The sequence below is a fragment of the Chaetodon auriga genome, chromosome 2 (assembly GCF_051107435.1).
Source record: "Chaetodon auriga isolate fChaAug3 chromosome 2, fChaAug3.hap1, whole genome shotgun sequence".
In the NCBI taxonomy this organism is placed as follows: Eukaryota; Metazoa; Chordata; class Actinopteri; order Chaetodontiformes; family Chaetodontidae; genus Chaetodon; species Chaetodon auriga.
Window position 1 is genome coordinate 31,424,430 of NC_135075.1, and position 27,896 is coordinate 31,452,325.

Consider the following 27,896-nt stretch of genomic DNA (forward strand, 5'->3'; position numbering starts at 1 on the left):
TCACTGTGTCCTCTAAAAACCTGACATCTACCAGCTGATTGGTCTTCTGGTGACTGATGTCATCATGCCTTCCTCATAACAAACCATCAGACATGAACATTTATCATTTATAAATTGAATGAGCCAATCAAAACAGCTCCTCACTGTGATGTCACAGCCTGTCAGGGTGCTACCCTCTCATCTGCTGCTCCCTCCTCCTCCTCTCCTCCTCTTCCTTGCTCCTCCTGTCATTTTTTGGGCTGCTGCTTTTCACAGTCCACCTGTCTCTCCCTCTGGTTGTCACGGTTACCACCTTCAGATTAAGCAGTTACCGTGGTGATGAGCATTGATCTCTCTGCTGTGTCTGTTTCTTGGCTCTGATTAAACTGATCAGCTGATCAATGTTTTTTTTTAAACGCCAGTTTGATGAATAACCGACAGTGACGTAATTCCATTTCCTTTCAGTGAGGAGAAAAAAAACTGCTGATCAGTTCATCCTCTCTGCGGGTTTATCTTCCTCCATCCCTCTCCCCCTCTCTTCATCTCCACCTCTTCTCCTCTTCCTATTCCTCCGCTCCGCAGCAGCGATGTTCCCGCTGGGCCTGGCCGGCCTCAGCGCCCTGTCTCCGCGCTGGCAGTAGATCGGCAGGTCGGTGCGGGTCGCGTCTCCGTCATGGTGCAGAAATCCCGGAACGGCGGGGTGTTCCCGGGAGCGCAGGCCGACCAGAAGAAGCTGAAGGTCGGCTTCGTGGGTTTGGAGGCCGGGGGGACTGAGTCCAGCAGGGACGGAGCTCTGCTCATAGCAGGTAAACACCCCGAACGCACAACAGCTGACCGACCGTGACGGTGATTACCGGAGACCGTTACCGTTAACGCGGCTCCACGGTCATGAGTGTGTGTGTGTGTGTGTGTGTGTGTGTGTGTGTGTGTGTGTGTGTGCGTGTGTTTGTTATTAAGCTTCTCACATTATCAGCAGGTTCATCTGATCAATGTAAGCATAAGAACCAGATCCCAGAACATTTCTGGATCAGTTTCACCCTGTAGGATTAAACAAAACAAAACAAAACAAAACAAAACAAACAAACAAACACCCCCACCCCACCCCACCCCCCCACCACTTTTTTCACCAATAAGATCTAAAGAGGAAATATTTTGCTGTAAACCTGTCAGATTTGCTGTAATTTGATTGGCTCGTGGTGTTGCGCTTAGATTAGAAGCAGCACAAACTGCAGGGGCGGAGCAGTGATTTTTAAGGTGAGGGGCCTCCATGGCTGGAATGGTCCCACCTGTACTCATCCCATAGAGAGAACTGGAACGAGTGTCTTTTAGTGCGCTGGTGTGGGGGTGGAGGAGGAGAAGTGTGAATAAATTAATTATTTCAGTCTATAACGGACACGTGAAGGCAGATGGAAATGTTTCCAGTCGGACCGGATCATTTCCAGATGAAATGGATGATGTGAGCAGGTGTTAGCATTGATAACAGTAGTGCAAAACGAAAGTGGATAGCATCAACACAGCGCTACATCACATGATACTGGAGTTAAACAGTCTGACAGCTGCTGGGATGAAGGACCTGTGGTAGCTTCTTTCTTACAGACTGGATGCAGCAGTCTGTTACTGAAGGAGCTGCTTAAGCCCCCTACTGTCTCATGCAGGGGGTGGGATGGGTCGTCCATGATTGATGTCAGCCTGGCTAACATTCTCCTCTCACCCACCTCCTTGATGGTGTCCAGAGGGCTAGAATAAGAATATTGTATAGAAAAATCCTGGACTGATTTATTTCATACATTAAAGGTGCACATCCATTTCTGAAAAACGGAGGAGGTGAAATCTGATCTGCAAATGTGTCCAACGACTGAGATTGATAGAATGAACAGTTTCATAAAACAAACAGTTTTAGACTGGTGAAAAGAAGCAGAAACAAACTATAACAAAGTGACAGTGATGCCTCAACATTGACATAAACACCATGAACAGTTCGGCAGTCAGGGTCAGTGTGTGAATATGATACTAAGACAGTGAATATACACCTGTGTTCAGGTGGTGAGGAGGGTCCTCGGCGGCAGCGCAGCAGTGTCTCTGGAGGAAAAAAACCTCCAAAACGAAATGCCCTCTACAGACGACTGCAGAACTTCCTGTACAACGTCCTGGAGAGACCCCGAGGATGGGCCTTCATCTACCACGCCTATGTGTAAATACCTGTCTGTCAATTACACCTGACTATACACCTGCCTATCTGCATGACTATACGCTAATTTAACTCATTCCTGATGATATTTTAACCTTGGTGAAGTTACAGGCTCTGGGGTCGTATGTTCCTAAACCTTCCTCGTGCAAATAGTCACTCTTAGTTACGAAATTTGAAGAAATTCTTAGAATGATGACATTCTCTCAGAATTTCCCCTCAGAGATGAGACTAGATCCTGCTAAAGATCAAAGTTCTTCACAGAGCGTCTCAGGCCTTCAGAGATCTCCTCAGGTGACAAACTGTGAGGAGCAGTGAGGAGGACTTTTAAGTGGCTGAAGAGTTTCTGTAGCAGGGGAGACAATGGTGGAAAGAGGAAGAGAAATCTTCTTCAGACACTGAATGACAGAGAGTTAATGAACCTCCACAGATCAGATGGTGCAGGGATGATGTTTGTGCTCCATCTCATCTCCACCAACACAAGAACAGCAGAAAGGAAAGAGATACAAACACTCAGACATCTGACAGCAGTAATGAAGACTGGTGGTCTGTCTCCACCTTCATCAGCAGAGCCATCACACAAACAATCACAGCTGAATACTGAGGCGCAGTTCACCTCGTGTCCACCAGGTGCCTCTACCTGCAGGTCACTAAAGGTCGTTGGTGGCTCAGCGGCTTCCTGCTGCTGTGATTGGTGCAGAGTTCTGTCAGTTAACAGCTGCTTCTATAAGCTGGACAACAATCACACAAACTGATGGAAGCTGAGACATTTTTCCTTGTTAAGGACCACCACATAGATCACATGCTAACATTAGCACCATGCTAACAAATGTAAGCTAATAAACAGAACAGCTACCACCTTGTGAACACGTGAGTGTAGAGGTAGACCTGTGATCTCAAACATTCTTTTAAACGTTCATGACATCAAACAGTGACACCATGAACAGAGGCTGAAGTCTATGATCAGGCCCATCGATTTCACCATCCATCATCACTAAGAATGTCTGTTGCTGGTCTGTAACAGACATGGACATTTGGCAGAACAACACTGAGGGTAAAAATGACCCACAGACATGCTCTGAATGGGAAAACACCAAATAAGTAGAAATGTGATTATAAAATCATGATTTAAAATTTAAATCCGAAAAAGATTTCATCATTTAAGCAACCTGAGACCTGTCAGAATAAATCCTAACATTAATTAGGATAACTCTGAAACAATAATTTGATGATTATTTATTGATGTGATCTTGATACATCAGTAAAGATAGATAGTTAACTGCACTCTCCAGACTGCAGATCGATATGTGAAGACAGATCAGATCAGATGTCAGTCTGAAACACAGATCTGAGGTCAGTCTTCAGAAACCTGAGAGTAAAGCAGGAACAGAGAGTCGATGTGTGTTCAATGTGTGTTCTCTGTCCAGGTTCCTGCTGGTGTTCTCCTGTCTGGTTCTGTCTGTGTTCTCCACCATCAAAGAGTATGAGAAGAGTTCAGAGGACGCTCTCTACATTCTGGTAAAGCCTCTGCATGACTCATGTTCTTAAAAAAAAAACTTCATTTGCCTTCAGATCAGAGAGTCACACACTGATCTGAGGTCTGAAGAATATCTCAGTACATTGTGATATTTTTAGGTTTGCATGTAGTGTGGTGATATTTTTAAACTTCTCAGTTTAAAGCATGTGAACTTTTGGTGATTTCACACCAGTTGGTTGTACAACTGCAACCATGTCTTTATCTGTTGATGAGGTGATTGGCAAAAAATCAAACTACAACTATTTTCGCAATTGATTACTATTTTAGTCATTTTTCAAGCTAAATTTCTCAAAATTTCTCCTGTCCATGTGTCCAAGTGTCCTTGAGTAAGACACTGAGCCCTGAGTTTCTCCTGAAGGCCTTTGCCTTGCATGGACACCACTAATGTGTGACTGTGGATGGGAGAATATGAGAGATCCTATGTAGTCCATTTCCCGCCTTGTATCCCCATCTTGACGGCAGCCCCATCTGTAGTCCAGCTGAGCCTGCAGTTTCCCCATCACTTTCCTGCTAGAGTTGTAAAAATTCTAAGCTAACGTCGTACATCATAACATTGCTAAAGTTTCAGGTGTGCTAATGTTAGCTGCGGTTGCTTTGGGGCTATCAGGCAATCAAAGGTGGCACGGTGGCAACACTGTCGCCTCACAGCAAGAAGGTCCCGGGTTCGAATCTCGCTGCGGGCACCGGGTCCTCCACCATGCCTTCGGTGCCTGCTGCTCGAGGAGGGCCTTTCTGTCTGGAGTTTGCATGTTCTCCCCGTGTTCACCTGGGGTATCCTCCGTAAAAATATACCCCCACTAAAAACATGCAAGAAGATCACCACCTGACCAATGGTGACGCAACAGAATGGGTCCCCGGGCGCCGGTCTGGCTGCCCACCGCTCCTGGTCTGCCGCGGAGGAGGGACGACCAGGATGGGTCAAAAGCGGAAGGCAAATTTCACCTCCGTGTGCCGTGTTTCCGACCATGTGTGTGTGACAAATAAAGGGGAATGTCTCCCCCCGATTCTTCTTCTTCTTCTTCTTCTTCTTCTTCTTCTTCTTCTTCTTCTTCTTAAACACGGTGCACTTCATAGCTTTTAGATGTTTGACCAGGTGTGTCCTCAGGTTAGACGTGTTGCCTTGGCCAGCTTTGAGTGTTGTGATCTGTGGTCTATTTCCCTGACTCATGGTGACTGCGGGGGTGACAGAGTCTCGCTCTCTTTTGTCTGTAATCTAAGTTACGCTCTCACTCAGATGTGCTCTCGGGTTTCAAAATTTGGCACAGATTGAATTGGTACCCTGTAGTACTGTAATTTGGTCGGTACAGTTACCTCATTGAGACAGTAGCAGTGTGTGTTACAGATTGCCAAGTCCGTTTTTTTTTGTTTTTTGTTTTTTGTTACAGAAATGCTGATTTTGGAATGGAATGCAGGTATAAAGCTTTTGTTGCAGGTTTTGTTTGATGTCGTTGTGGTCTTATTCATTATGATGCTAACAAATACAGCTAGCTGTGCTGATATTTTCTCCCCTGTGAACATTAGCGTGTTTCGGCAGGCTTTGTCTTAGGGCAACATGAAGAACCAAAGTGTAGCTGTTATGTAATCAGTAGGGCCCACAGACATCTTGGATTAGCATTTACTAAACAAACACCATCTTATTGTCCACTAATTTTCTACTCTTGTGAAATTGTGTGTTTTTTGTCTGTCAAAAATGTCCTTACCAAAGTTAGAAATGGGCTACATCATCATTTTTTATCTTGTCTTTTAGACTAAATGATTAATTGAGAAAATAATCATCAGATTAATTGACAATGGAAATAATCATTAGGTGCAGCCATGGTTCCATGGTTAGTTTCCAACAGTGTGTTGTTGTCGTTGTTGTTGTACAGGAAGTGGTGACCATCGTGGTGTTCGGGGTGGAGTACATGGTGAGGATCTGGGCTGCGGGTTGTTGCTGTCGGTACAGAGGATGGAGAGGACGACTCAAATTCGCCAGAAAACCTTTCTGTGTCATCGGTGAGTGTGATGACTTTAACAACACTTCATCTACTATGAGACAGGTGAGTTTGGACAAAACATGCTGTGAATGTTAGAGGCAATTACAGACTCAGTGCACAGACAACGAACAGAGACGAGAGGTACAGACCTGAGATCAGTCACAGAAACACTGTTAACTAAATGGTCAGTCAGTACATCATTTGTTTGGGCCAGCAGTCAAATTCATGTGAAAGATATGGGCTGAAATTCACCTTGGTTTCTCTCTGAACACAGAAAGTGTGAGACTACAGACAGGTGAGTTTGCAGACAGGTGTGCTCTCTCTCTATCTCTCCATCTCTCTCACACACTCCTGTTTGTCTCTCTGACTGGTCTATAGACATCATGGTTTTGATAGCGTCCATCTCAGTGTTGGCTGCAGGGACTCAGGGGAATGTCTTCGCCACTTCAGCTATCAGGTCGCTTCGTTTCCTTCAGATTCTGAGGATGATCAGGATGGACCGCCGGGGAGGAACCTGGAAACTGCTGGGATCAGTTGTCTACGCCCACAGCAAGGTAATATGGGATATACCTGTCTGTCTTTCTGTCACAGTAAGTGCTGTCAATGCCAACAAAAAACTGTAACTTGAACTATCTTTACCTGTTTGAGTTCAACTGGCATTGTAACTGCTGTCACAACTTGCAAACCAACTGACACTTCAACTTCTTACAGTTCACATGCTTCAACTATCTCGGACATGTTAGCCTCAGCTGAAATTTTCTGTTTCTTTCAGCAATCACAATAAAGCTGATATTTCAACTGCTTCACATCTTGCTTTCATTTATCATGGACTGTATTAATCAGAGATATTGATTACTGCTCTGTCCTCCAGTTTCTCAGTCTAACTGCTGTTCATGACTCTCTTATTATCTTAATCTTGCTCTCTCCCTCTCCCTCTCTCTCTCAAACACACTGCATGGTAACGTCTCTTTCCCTCTGCAGGAGTTGATCACAGCGTGGTATATCGGCTTCTTGTGTCTCATTCTGGCCAGTTTCCTCGTTTATTTGGCCGAAAAAGAAGACAATGAACAATTTGAGACATATGCAGATGCCCTCTGGTGGGGACTGGTGAGACAGTACACATAAATAATACACTAACCCTGACAGGTGTTATGGCACAGGTAGTACTGGAATAACATTGGTAGGTTTGGGGGATTTAATTACCACCGAGTCTTGTACTGTACTAGCTACTAACAGGACACAAAATAATGTGAATGCCTTTGATTGTAAATCAAAAAGAAAAATATGCAGGTTAGCAGCTCTTTGGCTTTGACGTCTCTGTATAGTTTGAACCAGAAGATAAAGTAACTTTTGGGAGCTAAAGTTTGGTATCCGGCTCTAAATCTAATATTGAGCTTGTGTGAAGGTGAAGTGAAGCTTCATGTTTTTATTGGATAGTTTAACAGCAGAGTGTCTGTGGAGACTTGGGTTCTGTATGTACAGATATTAACACATTTACACACTAATCAGTACGTTTACATGAAAACTAGCAGTGTCTATATTACATTTAATTTTATTTTGAATTATTCTTACACAGCAGATGTATGAAAATTCTGTAAAATTGCACTGAACTTGGTGTAATCTGTTTTGAGAAAGCCACTGTCTCCTCCTCAGTGATGGGACGATCTGATTGGTCTGTGTCTGTCTCTGTCAGATCACCTTGACAACCATTGGTTATGGAGACAAATTCCCAATCACTTGGAATGGACGCTTGCTGGCTGCAACCTTCACTCTGATCGGAGTTTCATTTTTTGCTCTGCCTGCTGTGAGTCTCTCTAATGTTTACCTGAGACAGGTGAACCTTCACCTGGTTCAACCCAGCTCACTGCCTACCTGTGTGTGTGTGTGTGTGTGTGTGTCTGTCTGTCTGTCTGTCTGTCTGTCTGTCTGTCAGGGAATCCTGGGTTCTGGCTTTGCTCTGAAGGTTCAGGAACAGCACAGACAGAAACACTTTGAAAAGAGGCGGAACCCAGCAGCTGGACTCATTCAGGTGAACCCAGACTCTGATCCCAGGGTCAAAACTCTGTCAAATCTGAACACAAACATGAATCACATATCATTCAGTTAAATTTTATTTATACAGAGTAAAATCACAACAGAAGTTAACTCGTGAAACTTTTCATATACAGGAGGTCTACACCATATTCTTTAATATACAGATACCCCAAAATTTCCTCAAGACATAACACACTAGAGCACCGCTACACAATATGAAAGGTGCTTTGACTGCACTGATTGGAGTGTTTTTGAGGCTGCTGCAACAGATCTGGATGAACTCACTGACACTGTGACATCTTACACTATTTTTTGTGATGACTTGAGGCTGGTGAAAATCACATCCAGCACCTGGACCATCAGTACTGGAGCCCCTCAGGGATGTGTCCTCTTCCCCCAGCTCTTCTCCCTCCACACCAAAGACTGCACCTCAGGAGATCCGTCTGTTAAACTCCTGAAGTCTACAAATGACACAAGGCTTATCAGCCTCATCCGAGATGGTGACGAGTCTGCATACAGACGGGAGGTGGAACAGCTGGTCCTCTAGTGCATCAGAACAACCTGCAGCAGAACATGCTCAAAACCGTGGAGATGATTATGGACTTCAGGAGAAGCCCCTCAACACTACCCCATCACCACCCTCAACAACAGTGTCCACTGTTTAAAGCTTCAGGTTTCTGGGATCCACTTTCTCCCAGGACCTAAGGTGGACTTCAAACATGGTCTCAATCATCAAGAAGGACAACAGAGGACGAACGTTCTGTGTCAGCTCAGGAAGTTCAACCTGCCTCAACTGCTGATCCAGTTCTACATAGGAATAATTCATTCTCTTCTATGCACATCTGCCACCATCTGGTTTGGATCTGCTACCAAACAGGACAAGAACAGACTGTAAGGACTACAAGGACTGCTTAGAACATCACTGGTGCCAACCTGCCCTCCATTCAGGACTGACACAACTCCAGACTGAGTAACAGGCAGGAAGCATCACTGCAGACCCCTCACATCCTGGAGAACACCTGTTCAAACTTCTGCCCCCTTGCAGGCACTACAGATCACTGAACGCCAAAACAACCAGACACAGAAACAGTTTGTTCCCAGTCAGACAGTGACACCAAATCCACTGATTGGACATTTATCATCCAATAATCAACAGTTTCTAACATTCATCCCTCCCTATGAGTCAGTTAGAACTGAAGAATCCTTTTGGATGAAAGGCGAAACGTCTTCTAGAACCACAAACAAGTCCAGTTGCCTTTAGAAGCACTTAGAATTACCATGACCTGAATGAATGAGAATCTTCACAGATGTATTGTGTAGCTGAAAAATGACCCATGCATGAGCTCCAGATGGCATTAAAATCACTGACCATGGCAGGTGATGTTAAAATCACACAAGTCTGGCAGTTCAGGGATACTCAACAGAACACTTTGACATAATTTCAGATGGAAAGCTTTTATTGTGAAAACCAGCGTAGTCGACAAGTTCCTTCTTGCTCTGCATCAGCATGTAATTTGTCGCAGTTCCCATGGAAACAATCATCTGCTGTCTGTTTCTACAGGCGGCCTGGAGGGTTTATGCCACAAACCTAAGCCGAACTGATTTGACTTCAACGTGGGATTATTATGAGAGGACCGTCTCTGTCCCCATGTACAGGTGAGGGTCCGCCAGTCCACCTACAGACACTCTAAAATGATTCTTTATTCTTTTCTACAATTTATAAGAATTTTTATAATAGTATAAAAATTTTAAATCTCTCTGTGTGTTTCTCCAGGTTGATTCCACCCCTCAATCAGTTGGATTTATTGAGGAACCTCAAGAACAAATCAGGACTGTCATTCAGGTCTGCAACATTTAATACAGGAAATCAAATTACAAAGTACACAAACTACTGCAGCTACAACATCTGCAGTATTCTTGATTGGAATCAGCTTCACATTTTTGTATCATTTAACATTTAGTAAAGTCAGACTCATTTTCTTCTGTCTGTCTGTCAGCAGGAAGGATGTCCAGCCTGAACCATCTCCTGGGTTAGTGTCCAGTTCTACAAATAAGTCTTTAATGTCAACTAAAGCCAGACAGACTCTGTACAGAGTCAGTCTGTTTTTAGCCCAGAATCAATCACCCTCGACTAATTTTAGACTCGCCCGATCACCTGATCAATCAATGACCAGCTCTTGGATGATCAGTTGGATTTCTGGTGGTCAGAAATTTTGGCCATCTGTCTGCAGTTTGAGCTGTTAATAAAAATGACGTAATTTCAAAAAAGACAGTTACAAAAAAGATAGAATTTAAAAAATGATTGAAAAACATAATTAAAAATCAGAAAAACACATAAAGGACAGAATCATCAAAAAAGACAGAATGACAAAAAAATCCCCTTTTTTTCTCCATAAACTAAGACAGGCTGCTATATAGTGCACAATTTACTTGCACTGCCCCAGGCGGCATATCTCATTTTCTCTAATGTTAGATGATTCATTATATCCCCAGGTCTTTAAAAAACCTGAAAATTTATTGTCTGAAATTTGTCAGTTTTGAGCAGAACCAACACGAGACAGTGTGGCTGGCGTTTGTTTGCCCTGGTCACATGTGGAATCAATATGTGATTCAAATTTTGGGTGCATTCAGACGTCTCGTTTAGAACAGCTGTTTTGAAATGGCAGGCCCCAAACATTGGTTCGTTTGGGCGAGCACAGCAATCACACTTGGATGCAGGACAAAACAGGTGGATCACCAAGAAAGGGTGGTCTTGGCTCACTTTCAGTCGAACCCTGGACAAGTTTGAAGTGTGAAAGCAAATGGACCCACCACCAGTGTTTTATGATGGTACATATGTCATTTTAGCATGATGAGCTCATCAAAAAGTGTGTCACAGTGATCCCACAGTGATAAACCCTGTATCTTTACTGTACAAGGGGCCTCATTTTTCCCCAAGAAAACTGAGTGTCCAAGAAAAGCAGCTGATGAAAAGACTACAAAGTCAATCACTGATCTTTGGTCTATGGTACACTTCTGTCTTATGCTCCAGCATGTTGCTTATTATGACCAGCACAGAAGTCCAATAACACCACTCATGTTCAGATCAGGCAGGCTCTTCATGTCAATCTCCCTTAATGTTTCTCTATCATTCCTCACCTGGAGACTCCAGGATGGCCTGGTACTCCGAACCTTTCCCTGTTGTTGTAATTTACTGTTGTGTTCTTGTGTTCCTGTTGTGCAGGAATCCCACATCCAGACAGAGATTATGGACAGGAAGGCTGAAATGTCACATGTTTGGATAAAGGGAGCAAATAGGGAGGATGCATTTGCAATAAAGGAGATTCAGGACCTACTTTATATTTGTACTCTGTACATTTCTGCAAACCAGAGAAACCACATTGAAACTTTCCTTTTCTTTGTGTTCAAACTTTGTGTATGTTTATATCTCAATTTTATGTTGTGACAATGGTGTGGTTATGGTCTGGTAAGATTTAGGCACAAAAAAATGACCTTGTTTAGGGTTAGGAAAAGATCAGATTTTGGCTTTAAGTATGCAGTTTAGTCGCCACAAATGCGGCTGGAATAGCACTCTGCTGCTTGACAGTTGCCCAGCTGTTACACCACCACCATCCTTCTTCTGATAAAAAAATTAATCTCACATATATGTACCGCCAGTCTGAACAACAAAGATCTCTTGTATTTTTCTTTTCTCCTTGACTTCTGCTTGACCCCAAAACTTTTTAGATCTAATTGAACCTGTCTGTCTCTTGTCCCTGCAGTCCAAAGGTCAGTCTGAAGGAGAGGGTCTTCTCATCTCCCCGGAGTTCAGGAACCAAAGGGAAAGGTTCTCCCCAGCATGGTGGGTGTTACAACCAGTTTTTAATGTTTTGAAATGTTGCAGTTGTTGAAGAGTTCATAGGGAACACTCAAGAGTTAATGTTCCCTGTGGTGTGGGAGATGAAAAGTGGATCAGATTAGGTCTCAGGTTCGATCCCCCTGATCCTCCAGGTTCTCTGTTCAGTACTGGATGTTGCCACCATGACAACACATTGGAGTTTGTGGGCTACTATTTTGAAGCCAAGCCACCTTGGTTTCTTTGAGCCAGAAGTGACCATATTTGCATGAGAGGGTGGAGCTGCAGAAGAATGACGGGTTACAGCACAGCTAATGCTAGTGGTAGCAAGATTGGTTAGCAAGGTGCATCCATAATTCACATTAACTGTGAAAGGGTCAAAGTTCTGGGATGCAAACACAGACAACACACAAAAACAAGTTGACAGCTTCTTAAATGTAGACAATGCTGTGGATACGCATTGCTAGGCCTCTATCCCGATTGACAGGTCACAATGGTAAAGATTTATCAATTATAAGGGAGCCACACTCTAAAGCAGTGATTCTCAATTGGTGGGTCGTGGACCCATTTTCAGTGGGTCGCGGGCCTGGGCAAAAGAAAAATGTTAAGAAAAAAATTCTGTGCTTTTATTTTGATGGGGATTTTTTATGGAGTCTATTCATGTCATGGCTTGAGTCATGAATTGTCATTAAGGGGTGATGGTGGGTCCCAGACCAGTTGAGAACCACTGCTCCAAAGCATACAATGCTTTATTGCCTATTTTACTGTCAATGGGACCATAATTTACAGAATCATCATGCTGTATTGAAGAACTTGAAACCTGCAGTTGAGAACATAATCTCACTAGGAAACTATTAACTGAAGTAATAAGTCAATTGAGAAGTAGGGTCATTTTCTCTTAAGCTTACATAAAAGTGGACTCCTTTTTGCAACCAGTGGAGTTGCAGCCTGCTAGCCATTAAAAAGAATGCAAGTGTAAGGTACCTCTGTATTAGCTTCACCTTTCAGACCTGGAGGCTGCATCCATGCTTTTATACATTTTACTTAAGAGTCTTTGTTGTTGTTTCAGCCTCATGTCAGTAACACGACAGGTGCAAGGTTCTTTGGTTTAGTTTGGTCTGTAGTGACCCAACAGTTTGTAGGCCCGTATTCCCACCAATCAAATAGAATCAGATGGATGATCTACCTTTTTAATGAGCGTTTAACCAGACAGGAACAGACTGTAACAAGCTCCTGTTGGATCTGGCTTTGATGAAAACCTGCAGGCTGTTGGACTGGCATGAACCAGGACAAACCAGGACAGAGCAGAAATAACGGTTCTGATTCTGGTGTGTCCCATTCTTGACCTCCTTCTTTCCTTCTTGTCTCTAGTGGTTCCTACAGTCGGCCCTGGTGTTGCTCATGGAGTCCCCGGAGGTCCTGGAGGCCTGGGGAGTGTCCAGGCTGTGCGACGTTCCCCGAGCATGGAGCCCAGTCTGGAGGACAGTCCTAGCAAGGTTCCGAAGAGTTGGAGCTTCGGAGAACGTAGCAGAAGCCGACAGGCCTTCAGGATTCGAGGAGCTGCGTCCCGGCAAAACTCTGAGGGTAAGAGGGTCAGGTAGAAAGTACTCACAGCAATCCGCCTGTAGATCAAAACTCCTCCAGGTGGAGCTTTAAGATCCACAACTGCAGAACAACGAGAGTGCCCAAAACTTAAAGGATTTGTCCTGTCATGTCATGTGTTCCGCAATCATGGGTCAGAGCATCTGCATATGCTCCTTGGTTGTGATAAACTTAGTTAAAACACTCTTTTTCTTTGTTGGTACACATCTATTAAAGATGCATTAAAAGAAAAAAGAGAAAATTCCATCTTTCTGTTTCCTGTGTATTTTTCCGACTCTCAGAGGCTTATATCCGATGTATGCTGTTTGTCAACCAAAAAAAAAATTAAATTCGATCTTCTATTCAACCAATTGATTGGTGAACAAGGAAAAAAATCTGCATGTTGCCATTGGTCAAATTTAAAAATGTGCTACTTTGGCTCTGATGTAGCCGCCTCTCTCTCGTCCTACTTACATCTGGTGTCAACATGTGTTGGGAGGTCTGATCACAAGTGGACAGCTTAGTATGTCAGTTCACAGCTAGCATCACAATGAGTCTCCACTAATCTCCAACTAGTATTCGTATGAGAAAACTACTAATGACATATATAATATATATAATATTATATAATATATAATAAACTTTATTTATATAGCACCTTTCTTAACAATGTTACAAAGTGCTTTACAAAACAAAAAATAAAACCAGATAAGGCAGATAAAATGATAAAAAAGGACATGAACACGGAGGAAGCTAAGACAATAAAATGAAGTGAATAAGGTCAAATAAACAGTGTAAGTAAAAATATATCAAACATTTCCAAAAGCTTTCACAAAATAAAAGTTTTAAGCTGAGATTTGAAAGAAGCCAGAGACTTGATGTGTCTTAGTTCAGTAGGCAGAGAGTTCCAGAGTATGGGGGCTCTCATAGCGAAAGCCTGATGAGCCTCAATCACAAAGCGTGAACTGGGAGGAACCAGCAGGGCTCCATCCATGGATCTTAATGGTCAAGTGGGCACAGACCAGGTCAGCAGATCAGAAATGTATTTAGGGGCAAGACCATTTAAGGCCTTAAAGTAAACAATAAAATGTTCAATTCAATTCAATATCTAACAGGGAGTCCATGTAGGCATGCAAACACAGAGTGATGTGATGATGTGGGTGAGTGATGTGATCGTGCCTCTTTGTTCCGTTTCCATTGAGTAGAGCAGCAGCATTTTTGTACCAGCTGGAGATGGGGGAGGGGGTCCTGGCTGATACCTGAGTAAAGTGCACTGCTGTAATCAAGCTGCAGATAAAAGCATATACAATTTTTTGTAACACCAATTGATAAAATTGCCTAATTTTAGTGATTAACCTGAGTTGGAAGAAACATGACTGAACAACACTTTGTCTTGATCATCAAAACAGAGGTTAGTATCAATATTTGCTAGAGTCCCAGCACCAAAAGAGCTGATGGAATTTGGGGGACTGAATAGAATGACTTTAGATTTATCATCATTAAATTTAGTGAAATTTTGGGACATCCAGGATTTGATACCAGAGTCAAAGTCAAAGTCAACTTGTTGTCAGTTACATCATATGTGCAGGACATACAGAGGGATCAAAACGTTGTTTCTCACAGTCCCACAGTGTGTCCAAAAATATTAAGGTAAAAACAACCATACAACAGCAAAGATAAAATGAAATAACAAGTGTTTAAAAGTAAAAACATGGGTAAAAAACTACTGAACAGTACTAAGACATATTAAAAGTGTCAGGATAAATAACTACCATATATATATGTATGTGTGTGTGTGTGTGTGTGTGTGTGTGTGTGTGTGTGTGTGTATGTGATATATGTGACTGAGGATTATGTGCAAAAGAAAAGTGACGAGTGTGTAAAGTTATTGTGCAATTGTATATAGCAGTTGTAGTTAATGTCTCTGATGGTTGGAACTGCTTCTCTGTTGAGACGTCTGATGTCAGATAGTTGTGATGATGATGATGATGATGATGAGCTCATTGCTTTGTAGCTCAGTGGTTTCATGTTGTAGGTTTTTTTGTGACACCACTGCTCCCCAGATCAAACAAGTAGGTCACAAATTACCTTGGAAAACTGCTGCTGTTGTCAACTAAAAAGAGACAGTCACAAGGCCAAGAGACAGTGGCTGAAAAGTCAATTAATGTCCACTTTGTACCTCTTAAAGTCTCCCATGAGAATTTACAGTAAGGCTGTCAGAAAAGAAAGACAAACCCAAACTCCTCTTCTCCATTCAACACTCTCTAGAACCCATCTCTGGCTTTCAGTTTAAATGAGTCTCAGTTATTAAATTGCATCATTTTTAAGGAAAAGCCAAGCTAACCTAATTCAAATCTTCCTTTTATCCGTGAACTTCTTGGGAAGAGTTTTTGTTGACCAACTGCATGACCATCTTAATACTAATAATATATTAGATAAATTCATTTACATCTTGTTTTTTATTATCTGATCATGTTTGGTTGGGCACTTTGGGCTGCATCTTTGCATGAAAGACACTTTATGCAAACAAAGTTATTATTATTATTTTTGTATTGCTAAGCTGAGTGACTGCTGTTATCACAGAGACAATATAAGTTACATTCACATTTGTCAGTCCTGCAGTGTGCAGGAGAGGACAATAATCTATACTGTTTGTCGCATCGCAGAATGTTACAGTTTAACACCTCAGACATGATGTTTAGAATTTACATCAAATAAAACCAACTTCACAATGTCAAGTACCTGGCGAAGCAGAGATGGATGTGAGGGAGGATAGAAAGAACGGAAAGAAGGAGAAAGTCCAAAGTTTTAACTGGTTCTGAAAGCCTTTTTGCTTGCATACAACGACTACAACTCCCATGATTCTGAGCTGGAGCTGCACTATGAAATCCTGTTGTGAACTAAAGTTGTTGAATGTCTTCATGGTCTGCTTCCAGTGTTTGTGCTAAAATAGGGTAACAGTCTCCACCTACTTTCAGTCTTTGTGCTAAGCTAGGCCAACAGTTTCCCCCTGCTTTTTGTCTTTGTGCTAAGCTATGCCAACAGTTTCCCCCTGCTTCTTGTCCTTGTGTTAAGCTATGCTAAGAGTTTCCTCCTGCTTCTTGTCTTTGTGCTAAGCTATGCTAAGAGTTTCCTCCTACTTCCAGTCTTTGTGCTAATCTAGGCTAACAGTTCCCCCTGCTTCTCGTCTTTGTGCTAAGCTAAACGAATAGCTCCGCCCTTGATGATGATGATGGAGATAATGATGAGTAGAGTTAATCTTCCTCTGATGAAGGTTTGTCTCCTCCTCTTCCCCCTCATGTAGTGCTGATAGAGATGCAGGATGAAGAGTTCAGACAGAAGAGCTCCCCAGGTCAGCACACGCACTAATACACACACACACACACACACACACACACACACACACACACACACATTAAAACACATTCAGACTAACACACATGAATACACAAGTATATAAATGCTTTGCACTGGTGAACCAGCGGGATGCTTTCGTTTTGGCAAAGTTACAGGAAATGCAACTTGTTCGTCACTGGTTAGTGGACGGTCATTAACGGGCCTGTTTTTCATTAAAAACAGGTCCAATCAGTTAGATTTGTTCAGCAGATCAGTTTTAAAATTGACTAAACTGCTGCAGTGATGTTAAAGCACCTGATCACAGTGCTGTATGGTGCAGTGACACAAACACTCACCCTTTCTTTGGCTCGTCACACTTTCAGCAAATCAATATCTAGTTGGTCCCATTTTCCCAGTTTGCTCTTTTGTGTGTTTGTGTGTGTGTGTGTGTGTGTGTGTGTGTGTGTTGTGACCCTCTAACCAAAGACTCAGCCCCCACCCCCCCATTTACCTAAATAGTTGTGCTTGATCAAATTATGATGAAACAAAGACATATTCAGTATTATTTCAGCTCAGAAGATCTGGTTGCACTTAATGTGAACTTGGATGAAGGAGGGTACATGTTCAGGGTGCAGCAAGTCAGTCCAGGTCCACAATACATTTTTGCCCAGGGGCCCCTTAACGGGTTAATCCGGCCATGATCAGGACATGTCAAAGCTGAACTTTTTTCAGGTCTCTGCTGCAGCTCCATGTGCTTCAGGTAAGGTGCACTGAATGACAAAATGTTGTTGTTTCAGAGGCCAGCCTGCCAGGAGAAGACATGGCCGATGACAACAAGAGCTGCCACTGTGAGTTTGTCCCTCAGGATCTGACCCCGGGGTTAAAGGTCACCATCAGAGCCATCTGGTATGAACTGCTTGTGTTCTTCATTCAGAAAATCTTTATGTTTCATCAGTTTATCTGCTCATCATTCATTGCTTTACTCGCTGTTTATTTGCCAGTTATTAACCACTGAACTCATTCTGCTTTTTATTCACATTATTTTTTATTTTTTATTTTTTTATTTATTTGTGTTCACCCCAGGATCAAAGGTCACCATCAGATGTTGGGTAAGACCAGTCAGTCTGACCTCCAGTTAGCTTCATTGTTTTTTGTTGTTTCACTGTTTTCTTTTGTCTACCACTAAAGCTCCTGTCATTGGTAAGACAGTCTTTGGTTATTATTATTATTATTATTATTATTATTATTATTATTATTATTATTATTATTATTATTATTATTGTCCGTGGTGGTGTCTGTCCTATAGAGCTGTGTTGTTTGGTCCTCTTACAGCTTCCCTGCTGGTGTGGTATAAGCAGAGTCAGCTCCAGCAGCCATTTTCACAAACCTTCCGACAGTCTTCAGAGAGCTCCTAACTTAGCCCAAACATTTTTAGCAAGAAGTCGTAGCTTAGTTGTGATGTAGGAAAATTCTTAGAGCAACTCTGAGCAAAAAAAGAGACTGAACTCTGACCTCAGTGAGGAGGCGTGGTCGGCCCCCTCACCAGGTGTGACTCATCTTTTTAAAATGTGTGATTGGTTGATAATAAGGCGTTCTTGGTGATGATGTAGGGTGAACTCGATGGGCCTGATCGTTCAGTTCAGCCTCTGTTCATGGTGTCACTGTTTGATGTCATGAATGTTTAAAGAAGTCCACAGAATGTTTGAAATCACAGGTCTACCTGCACACTCACCTGTTCACAAGGTGGTAGCTGTTCTGTTTATTTTGTTAGCATGTGATCTATGTGATGGTCTTTAACGAGGAAAAATGTCTCAGCTTCCATCAGTCTGTGTGATTGTTGTCCAGCTTATTGAAGCAGCTGTTAACTGACAGAACTCTGCACCAATCACAGCAGCAGGAGGCAGCTGAGCCATGAATGACCTTTAGTGACCTGCAGGTAGAAACACCTGGTGGACAAGAGATGAACTGCGCTTCAGTATTCAGCTGTGAAAAGTAAATGTTTGCGATGGCTCTGCTGATGAAGGTGGAGACAGACCCAAGTCATCATCACTGCTGCTGTCAGATATCTGAGTGTTTGCATCTCTTTCCTTTCTGCTGTTCTTGTGTTGGTGGAGATGAGATGGAGCACAAACATCATCCCTGCACTGTCTGATCTGTGGAGGTTCATTAACTCTCTGTCATTCAGCGTCTGAAGAAGATTTCTCTTCCTCTTTCCACCATTTTCTCCCCTGCTACGGAAACCCTTTAGCCGCTTCAAAGTCCTCCTCACTGCTCCTCACAGTTTGTCTCCTGAGGAGATCTCTAAAGGCCTGAGATGCTCTGTGGAGAACTTTGATGTCTAGCAGGATCTAGTCTCATCTCTGAAGGGAAATTCTGAGAAAACTTTGTCATTCTGAGAATTTTCTTAGAATTTTGTCACTAAAAGTGAGTCTTTGCATGAGAAAGATTTAGGAATTTACGACCCCAGATCTGTAGCAATACTTTTCTGCATACCGCAGGTCTCCAACAGTGATCCTGTTCTGTAAAGTTAATTTATACAGTCTGGTGTCAGAACCAGATTCTGGATTAACAATACAACAGTAGCTCCAAATCAAATCCAAAACTCTCCAAGAGGACCAGCAACCCTCAGCACAAACAATGTATGTCCAAAACTGTAGTGTTAATGTACTTTATCTGTGGTTCTGTGTTTGCTGGTCTGGGCTGAGGACTGTAGTTCCATCCATCCATTATCTGTCACTCTTGATGATGGTCCTAGTCCAGGATAAGTGACAAAGCAGCAAACTATAGTTGGGCCACACAGTAGGACTGATGATGAATCTGATTTGCGATGACGGCTGGACCCAGTTGGACCAAGTCTGTTCCAGTCTGGGTCAGTTAATGTTGACAGTCAGTAGATAAATTCACATTGATTGATGTGTAGAGTCAACTTTAAGCCTTCAGATCCAGCCACCGCCAGTCACAAATATATATTTCTTAACATTTTTGATATTTTTGCTGTTGACATGGGGAATGATGAAGTCACTCGTGCACTGCATGACATGAAGGAGCAGTGGCTCTCCTCCGAACCTCTCACCTTGCTTCTAAGGCTGAGTCCAGACATGTTGCCAAGGAAACTCATTTCAGATGGATCCATCATTTCATTCTGTCAGTCTTGACCCACCGTCAGAGGAAGGTCTCAGAAGGCTGTAGGTATGTGAGATGAATAAAGTCTACAGAGATCAGTCCAGACTAGATTCACCACACCAGTACTACTACTGCCTGAGACCACCTGAGGTCCTCCCAGCCATCGGAGGTTGGGTGTCCACTGACTTCCTGTTTTCTTTCTCTCTGTCAGTATCATGCGTTTCATGGTATCTAAGAGGAAGTTTAAGGAGAGTCTTCGTCCCTATGATGTCATGGATGTGATTGAACAGTATTCAGCTGGACACTTGGACATGCTCGCTCGCATCAAGAACCTTCAGTCAAGGTAAGATGTCTAACCTATGACCTCTGACCCCAGCATGTTGATACTGAACCCCAAAATTGCTCCCAATACTGTGAGAGTGTCTCCAATGAACAGGTGGCCCTTGCATGGTAGCCTCTGCCACTGGTGTATCAATGTGTGTGTGAACGGCACTTTGAGTGGTTTGGTAAGATGAGAAAAGAGCCATATAAATGCAGTGCATTAACCATTTATATTTTAAGTTGCTTCAGCATCACCAGGGAGGAGGAACCTCCAGCCTCTGGGCCAGACATGGCCTGTGAGATAATTCAAAAATACAAGAAAGCAATTACTTTTTTCAGAGGTAATAGAAAATAACAGCACGTAGTAGAAATGCTATTTCAAGTGGTCCCTGAATGCGACACGAATGTAGTGGTTGATATCATGTCAGTATATCATGGCGACTGTCAAGAAAACACAAGTAGATGTGGAGCATTGTGCTTTCCAAGAGAAATGGACAAACATTTTTCTGTTGAAGTAAAATCAAACCAGTGTGTGTCACAGTAATGAGGAAGGTCTCACTGCTACAAACATGCTGAACTGGACGAGCTGCAGGACAAGTCTGTGTGATTTGACCATCATGGTGGACGTTACCAAGAACCTCTGAGCTGAAGCTGAAGCTCCAGCAGCTTCTCAGCTCTCTGCTTTAAAATGTGAAACCGTGTGAAGTGAAATTAAAGCTAAAGAACAAACACTGAGCATGTTCCTACTCTGAAGGAAAGCTGCTCTGACCTCTGAAGCTGCTGCTGAGGTGAAACTCCTTCAGGTGTCTGGTGAGAAGTTTCAGGAGGTGAAGAGTCAACAAAAGGAACCGAACAGATTTACTGTTTAATGTGGAACCAGCTGATATCTCTGACAACCAATAACATGAAACAACTGGGCTGCAAAGCAACAAACTCCTGCTGACTTTAGTCTCAGCTAAAACAAATCATTTTACCTTTTTGACACATGCTCAATTGGTTGAATGGTCAATGTATTTAATGTTTGAGCTCATCAGCTTTGTTATTCTGAATCTGATGCAGCAACACATTTCAAAGACTGGGAAAGTTGTGGAATGCTCAGATAGTATCATGATTGGGTATGAAAGGGGCATCCTGGAAATGCTCAGTTGTTCATGGGTGAGGATGGATTGAGCTTCACCACTTTATGAATGATTGGATAAAGGAGATGAACACATGGACTCAGAGACACTTCAGGAAACTGCTGTTAAGCTGAAAGTATTTCTCTGTTTTCAGACCAGCACTTCACTTAGAATATATTTAATCTTCACAGCTTCAGCAGCTTCAGGCTGAAACTTTATTGATTAACTTTGTGTGAGGTCGTAGTGTTGGAGCTCAGAGTTTGACTTGTGCTGTCCCTTGATTGGCAGGGTGGATCAGATTGTTGGCAGAGGAACACCAATTGCAGACAAAGATCGTCCCAAAGCAGCCAGTGAGGAGCTTCCTGAGGACCCTAGCATGATGGGACGGTTAGGGAAGGTGGAGAAACAGGTAACCAATGGCCACCAGTCTGTCACCACAAATACAATTACAACAATTACTATTTGTCATTTGGCAGACACTTTTATCCAGAGCGATGTACATTAGAGATTTTCATACATCACAAGCAAGTTCTGGACAGGAGAGAACAAAAGTAAGGATAGAACAACAAGAGTAAACATACAATAGAGCTGAAGGCTAGTGAACTCTAAACCTGCTGGTTTATCTAATGCAGCTTCAGTCTTGAATCTGACTGGTCCTCAGCTGGTCTTGTGTCCCTCAGGTCCTGTCTATGGAGAGGAAGTTGGACTTCCTGGTTAACATCTACATCCAGCGAATGGGAATCCCTCAAGCTGAAACTGATGCCTACTTTGGCTCCAAGGAGCCGGACCCAGCCCCACCCTACCACAGTCCGGTGGATCAGCTGGAGAAGAGCCAGTCAATTTCCAAGATCCTGCAGTCAGTGTCTACTATTAGTGAAAAACCATGAAACCAGTATCAGACCACCATCTGCTGTTAACGTTGTTTACATGTTGTTGTTATTGGCTGGGTGTTTTCTTGTTATTTACATGTTGATGTTCAGATGTTTTCATGTTGTTAACATGTTGTGCAGGGTGTTACCTGGTGACCATGTTGAGAAGACTCGTTTTGTGACGAAGATGGTCCGTTCCAGCAGCTCCACTGGACACAGGAACTACAATGCCCCCAGCTGTCCGCCTTCCACATCCTGGCAACCGATCAGCTCCCAGCTCCACCAGCATGCCCAGCCCCCTCCCCAGTGTAGCCATGGCAACACCCCGAGTCCAGTGGGGGATGGGTCACTGGTTCGACTCCCACCTCCTCCAGCTGGAGAGAGACATGGAGGGAACCGATCAAACCGGCACAGCACCGGAGACCGAGGGGGGGCAGAGAGACCAGAGAGGGGACGAGAGGGGGCCAATAGGACTGGAGGAGTAGGAGGAGGGGAGGAGGTGAAGCAGGACAGTGACACCTCCATCTCTATCCCATCGGTGGACCATGAGGAGTTGGAGCGCTCCTTCAGCGGCTTCTCTATCTCCCAGTCCAGAGAGAATCTGGACTTCCTCAACAATGGCTTCTACTCCTCCTCCGCTGACCTAGGAGACCACCAAGGAGGAGGAGGAGGAGGCGGAGGAGGTGAAGGTGCAGGCGCAGCCCGCTGTGCTACTGTCCAACCCTACATTGCAGAGGGAGAGTCGGACTCCGACTCGGAGCTCTGTGCCCCCTCACCGCATTCAGACCGGGCCTGGACTGGAAACAAGTAGTCGAAGGTAAACTGGAACTTAAACCAGCAGAACAGTTAAAATAATCATAAAAATGTGAATGAAAAATATGTAACTGTGAAGTGAAACAGATCCAAATTAACAGACAGAGTCAAAGACTTTAAACACCAGCTGGTTACAGAGCGAAGCATCATGAGAACTTTGAATGGCAAACCGGGTGTCATGGTGGATCAACCTGCTGTCACTCCCAGTTTGTCAAATGCTGCATTGTCATGCTCCTTGTTCTCTCATACAGATGCACAAGCTACAGTGGAGTTAGTTGAAAGCCTGGTGCACCTCATACAGACGTTAAAGGGCATTGTGTGCATCTGCGTGAGACGCTGAGGGGCGTGGCAAAGCAGCGATATTTGACTACCTGGGAATGAGACCAGGTTTTATGGTTTCATTCATGTGAAATGTTTTAACCTGTACAGCAAATGTTTGTTCTCACTGTCACTGATTGGTTCACTGCTGGGACAAGCTCACACCTGATTGGTTGCTTGATTCCATGTTCAAGACTTTTAAACACTATTGTCAGCATCACATAATCACAACTCACAAGTTATTCTCTGTGTTTCTGACACAAGGCATGATGGGAACAACACATCTGACAGACTGACACATCACCATGCCCACTGTTGGTTTTGTTTTCTGTTCTCTCTATGTCCTGTCCAGAGCTGAAACACAGAGTCATCCTGAGCTTTCAGATGAAACTTCTCTGGAAGTAACTGTTCAACAAAAATCCCTATCATACACCCAAAGTGGATTCCTAAAAAAATGTGTCGTGGATATTCTTCAGGTGAAAACAGAGAATCTGCAAACAGTTTTTTCAGCCTTCTTGTCCATTCAAACAAGTTTCACAAAATATTTTATATATTTACAATTTATTTATATTGATTATTTCCAGTTGATAATGATTAAATATGTCTATCTGCCCATGTAGCCAATATTTACAGAATTTTGAAATCAATTCTAAATTAATCAACAATTTAATACATTTAAGCATGTCATTCAAAGGTTACTTATACAAATATTACTTGTGTGGAATTACTTAATTCCACACAAGTCAAAACTGAGATGGCAACTGAGATGCATCCATTCGAATTGCTCATTCAAGTCTCCGACTTTGTCTTTGTTTGTCTTACATTAAGCTCTGTTCAATTTGAGGCCAGCTTCCTCGATCACTTTTAGCACCTGCTCCAGAGGTCTCTCATAGATCTCCTCAGTTTTTCCATGAACTAGTAAGTCGTTCATATAGACTTCTCTTCCTTCCAGCCCCTGTAAGGTTTCTGCCATTTTCCACTGGAAGATTTCTGGTATGCTTGACATTCCAAATGGGAGCAGAAGGCATAGTTCCCAAAGGAGTGCTAAAAGAGGTTAGTTTGTGGCTTTCCTCATGCAGGGGAATCTGGTAAAATCCACTGTTGGTGTCTAATGATGTGAACACTTTAGACCCTTGGAGCAAATATTTCCTCTATTGTGGGTAGTACAGACGGCACCTTTCCTGTTTAATTGCATGGTTCAGTTTCCTTCGGACTGCACAGCATGCGATATCTTTTCTGTTTGACTTTAGGACCACAACTATGGCCAAACACCACTCTGTGGGCTGTGTCACTTTCCTTCCTTTTCCAACCGGTGCATCTCCTTCTTTAATAGATGCATAAATGACAGTGGTTTGCATCTATCCGTGTGCACTGCGAATCGCTGAGCATGTTCCCAGAGAATGATTTTAATTGGTTCTGTCTTTAGCAGGCCACTCATTTTAAACACAATGCTGACATGCGCCAGTCTCTTCACTCCACCCATTGTAACAGCATCTGGGCGACTGAGCAAATTGCTGCTTTTTCCTCAAATCGCAAATCATGTGTATTCTTTAATTTTGAAGACAGTATTGGCTCTGAACCAGCCTCTACATCTGAGCTTGCCCCCAAAAGGTGTGTCTGCAGGACCCAGTCTGTAGGTGTCAGGAATGTCTTTTCACGTATGACAGTCATATCCGCCTGTGTACCTGTCTTAAAGGTCAGGGGTGCATTTCCATTGTGAAGAGTAACAAGTAACAACCCTTTTTTCCAGGCTTCCTGCCTGACTGATGCCCCCCAGAAACTGAAACTATCTAGTACTTTGTGACTTTATTCAGTGTTTTGTAGCAACACAATTGTGCCCAATGTTCTTGCTTATGCCACTTAAAAGGCAGGAAAGCAGGACATTTCTTTTTATCATAGTGCTGGCTGCCACACCTATCACAGTTCTGAACATGCTAGGGATGCTTGTTGCTTCTTGTGCTTTGGATAAAACTTTGACATGTTGACCCATTCAGGATACATGTGCTCAGACCTCCAGAAAACTCGAAACACTCAAAGGCAATTAATGCGCTGTTCAGCCATTATCAGCACAAACAAACACACCCATCCTCCCTGACTGTTTGCTAACATCTAGTACCTCGAAGTATTGCAACATGTGCTGATGCCTTCAGGTATCATTACTATAAGAAATTGCATTCATCGAAAAGCTAACAGGTCGCAGGTTGTGATACCATGCTAACAGACTGAGGCTAAAGTTAACAGATCCCAGGTGTGATAGCATGCAAACAGACTGATTATCAAGCTAATAGGTCCCAGGTCATGATACCAAGTTAAAAGACTGCTGAGCTAGTTAGTCCTACTGCAAAAATTTTGATTTTTAATTCATAACCTTGGTAAGATAACATACGGAAAAAAGCATCAGTAGAACCTCAAATGTAGAAAAGAAAAGCAGGAAACCGGTGGAAATACATCATTTCTGTTTGTTTCATGTACTAATAGAAAGGTTACATCAGATCTGTGTGGTGTGATGACATGTTTTAATCTGTGGAAACAGCTACTTCTTCATATCTCAGTGCAGAAACAGTGGCTGTATTAGAAACCACCTACTGTTCTAGCAGTACGTACTGATTTGGCCAAAATGCAGCATGTAGTACTCAGTATGCGCAAAAAACCTTCAGTCTGCATTGGAGCAGTCTGTGTCAAATACTGTGCCCTCCAGTACAAAGTGCTAGAGCATCACAACAACCAGCCGGGCCAACAACCGGAAAGTTTTCAGAAATTTGTTGTAATCAACGTGAAATCAATTGTGTAGATTTCGAATATTGAAACTCTCATGAAAATTGGTGATGAATTGAAAAAGTGCTCCAGTGTTTTCTGAGTAGCCCCATTAGCTCCTATGGGGGGAGCTAGCAACCAGCCGGTCAGTGCCGCTCACAGACCTGCTGACCTCTCAGGCCCCCAAACCACTGCAGCAACAATGACTGAGGAAAGCCAGGACCACCAACAAAAGAGTTTTAACCTTCATCACACTATTATTCTGCCAATTTTCCGAAGCAGTAGAAACACCAAGAGGACAGGCCCAAACTCATCTCTGCAGTGAAGTCATGTGACAAAACACGTTAACCTGTTACCATCTCTCAGGTAAACGTTGCTCTTCCTGAAAATCGTGAAAATCCACATTTATAATTTCTCTTTTTTTTTTAGATCAGAAGGTGAACCTGCACAGTAGCGTTAACTTCAGCTGTCCAAAACCAGAAACTGGCTAAACCTAGCGTCCTGCTATGAAAAACTGGGTTTGTAGGTACTATGCAGTAGGCAGTTTGGAATACAGCCATCTTCTTTCACGGTGGAAACACTTGATCAGTCATGTGAGTTAAATGTTTGCTAAATCAGAACTTACTTCCATCTCTAATTAACCTCATTAACTCTGTTTTGAAAAGGGCAAAAACTGCTTTGAGTAACTTTTTTTTTTTTTTAGTTTTGCCGCTTCCATGAAACTTGTCAATTGCAATACTTCAAAATGCTGTTCAAAATGTGTTGACAGAAACAAGGTTATTGTAACTGAAATGATGTATTTATGTAAGCTACAAAACAAAATTTGCTCCACTTTTACAGAAGAAACATTGCTGAGGATGAGGACTGATGATCAAAGTAACCTGTAACCCCACAGAATTAATGTACAGTAGTTGGCTCAGCTTGTGAGTAGTAAGCTAGTTAGCCTGCCATGCTAACATTAGTAGCGTAAGCTAGAACACATAAACACACCCTTTAATCCATACCTTCTCCTTTCACTGTTATGTTTTTGGAAAGTTGATTAAATGGCACAAACCTTCAAAATTAATTTCCAGACAGACCTGCAGCCGAGTTAAAATTGTTAAGCTGTGATTGGATGATCGCGCCACATTGGAGTGGCTTCATAAACTGTCAGTTAAGATTTGAATGGTGACGTATTAATGAATCAAAAACTGATTATTACCAAAGCCTACATGACATGAACACAGCTCTTTGTGTCATAAGACGTGTGTATGTATGATGTAATCATCACGGCCATTATAGTTAGTATTCATTAATAAATCCCAACAGCTGATTAAGTTTCTGTCACTGTGTCATTTAACTGGAACAATACGGAAGAGTCTTTGAGAACAGAAACAGCCGGGATGATCAGCGTCACCTCAGGAAACCTAAATAACACTATCTTACCAAAATAAGAGCCTCTTTTTCTACCTGAGCTCTTGACTTTGACTTTGAGCTGCAGTGGAGCTAAAAAGCTAAAGTTTGTAAGCCCCACCCCCACAAACCGTAGATACAAGGTTTTCAAAGGTGACTTTGTAGTTCTGAGCTTTCATGATCAGGATGAAGATGGACAGACTGTAAGTGTTTGTTTTATAAAACATATGTATGTCTTATCAGCTGATCAATCAGCTGTCCTTTGATTGGCTGATGACCTGCTGCCTGTTGACCCACATAAGGTTGAATGTAAAGACGCATTATTTGCTGTTTTCATGGAGACCACGGAGTCCTAGATGCTGTTTCCTTACAAAGAAAGAAAGTCTTTTTTGCAATGAAGGTTTTTCAGGGGTAAAATGATTTTTGTGTTTAAATATTCAGTCTATTGTTTGAACACGATGTAGAAGTTTATTTAAACAACCTGATAATATTTTGCCAAATACAAACAGTTTCAGTCTGTCCGGTCCAATGAAAATCAAACTGTGTTAAAAGGTTTTAAATCAACACAACTCTGTACAAATGAGTCTTTAATCTTGTTTCTGCAGCTCAGACTGAAACACAAAATGGATCTTTGTTCAGAACGTTGCCTGTTTGATTGTATTTCAATATTAAAACCTTTAACCATCCTCTGTCTCCTCTCAGTGTTGTTACGTTTACATTTCAAA

The 27,896-nt window shown here is 42.7% G+C and overlaps 1 protein-coding gene across 7 annotated transcripts; it reads left to right on the forward strand.

The window, feature by feature from the left end:
- Positions 1–211: 211 nt before the first annotated feature.
- kcnq2b (potassium voltage-gated channel, KQT-like subfamily, member 2b) lies at positions 212–27,857 on the forward strand. Of its 7 annotated transcripts, none has more exons than XM_076746892.1 (19): positions 212–785; positions 2,020–2,170; positions 3,592–3,682; positions 5,570–5,696; positions 6,056–6,231; positions 6,659–6,784; positions 7,371–7,481; positions 7,611–7,706; positions 9,273–9,367; positions 9,486–9,554; positions 9,709–9,741; positions 11,473–11,552; positions 12,918–13,130; positions 16,432–16,479; positions 17,261–17,369; positions 19,798–19,929; positions 21,314–21,434; positions 21,706–21,881; positions 22,036–27,857. In XM_076746892.1, the coding sequence occupies exons 1-19, from the start codon at positions 653–655 to the stop codon at positions 22,703–22,705; spliced, it is 2,757 nt and encodes a 918-aa protein (XP_076603007.1). In that variant the 5' UTR covers positions 212–652; the 3' UTR covers positions 22,706–27,857. The 7 variants fall into 7 exon arrangements, 6 of the variants coding, with proteins under 6 accessions (XP_076603007.1, XP_076603015.1, XP_076603025.1 ...); XM_076746900.1 differs by having other exon boundaries at positions 9,712–9,741; XR_013077955.1 differs by lacking the exons at positions 21,706–21,881; positions 22,036–27,857 and adding an exon at positions 17,547–17,572.
- Positions 27,858–27,896: the final 39 nt, after the last annotated feature.

What these genes read in the sequence shown, in the direction of transcription:
- kcnq2b (XM_076746892.1), top strand. Translation starts at nt 653, where the DNA reads ATGGTGCAGAAATCCCGGAACGGCGGGGTGTTCCCGGGAGCGCAGGCC. An exon ending in TTCATCTACCACGCCTATGT is followed by an intron (nt 2,171 to 3,591) that starts GTAAATACCTGT and finishes TTCTCTGTCCAG; the next exon opens with GTTCCTGCTGGTGTTCTCCT. An exon ending in GTCCCGGCAAAACTCTGAGG is followed by an intron (nt 13,131 to 16,431) that starts GTAAGAGGGTCA and finishes CCCCTCATGTAG; the next exon opens with TGCTGATAGAGATGCAGGAT.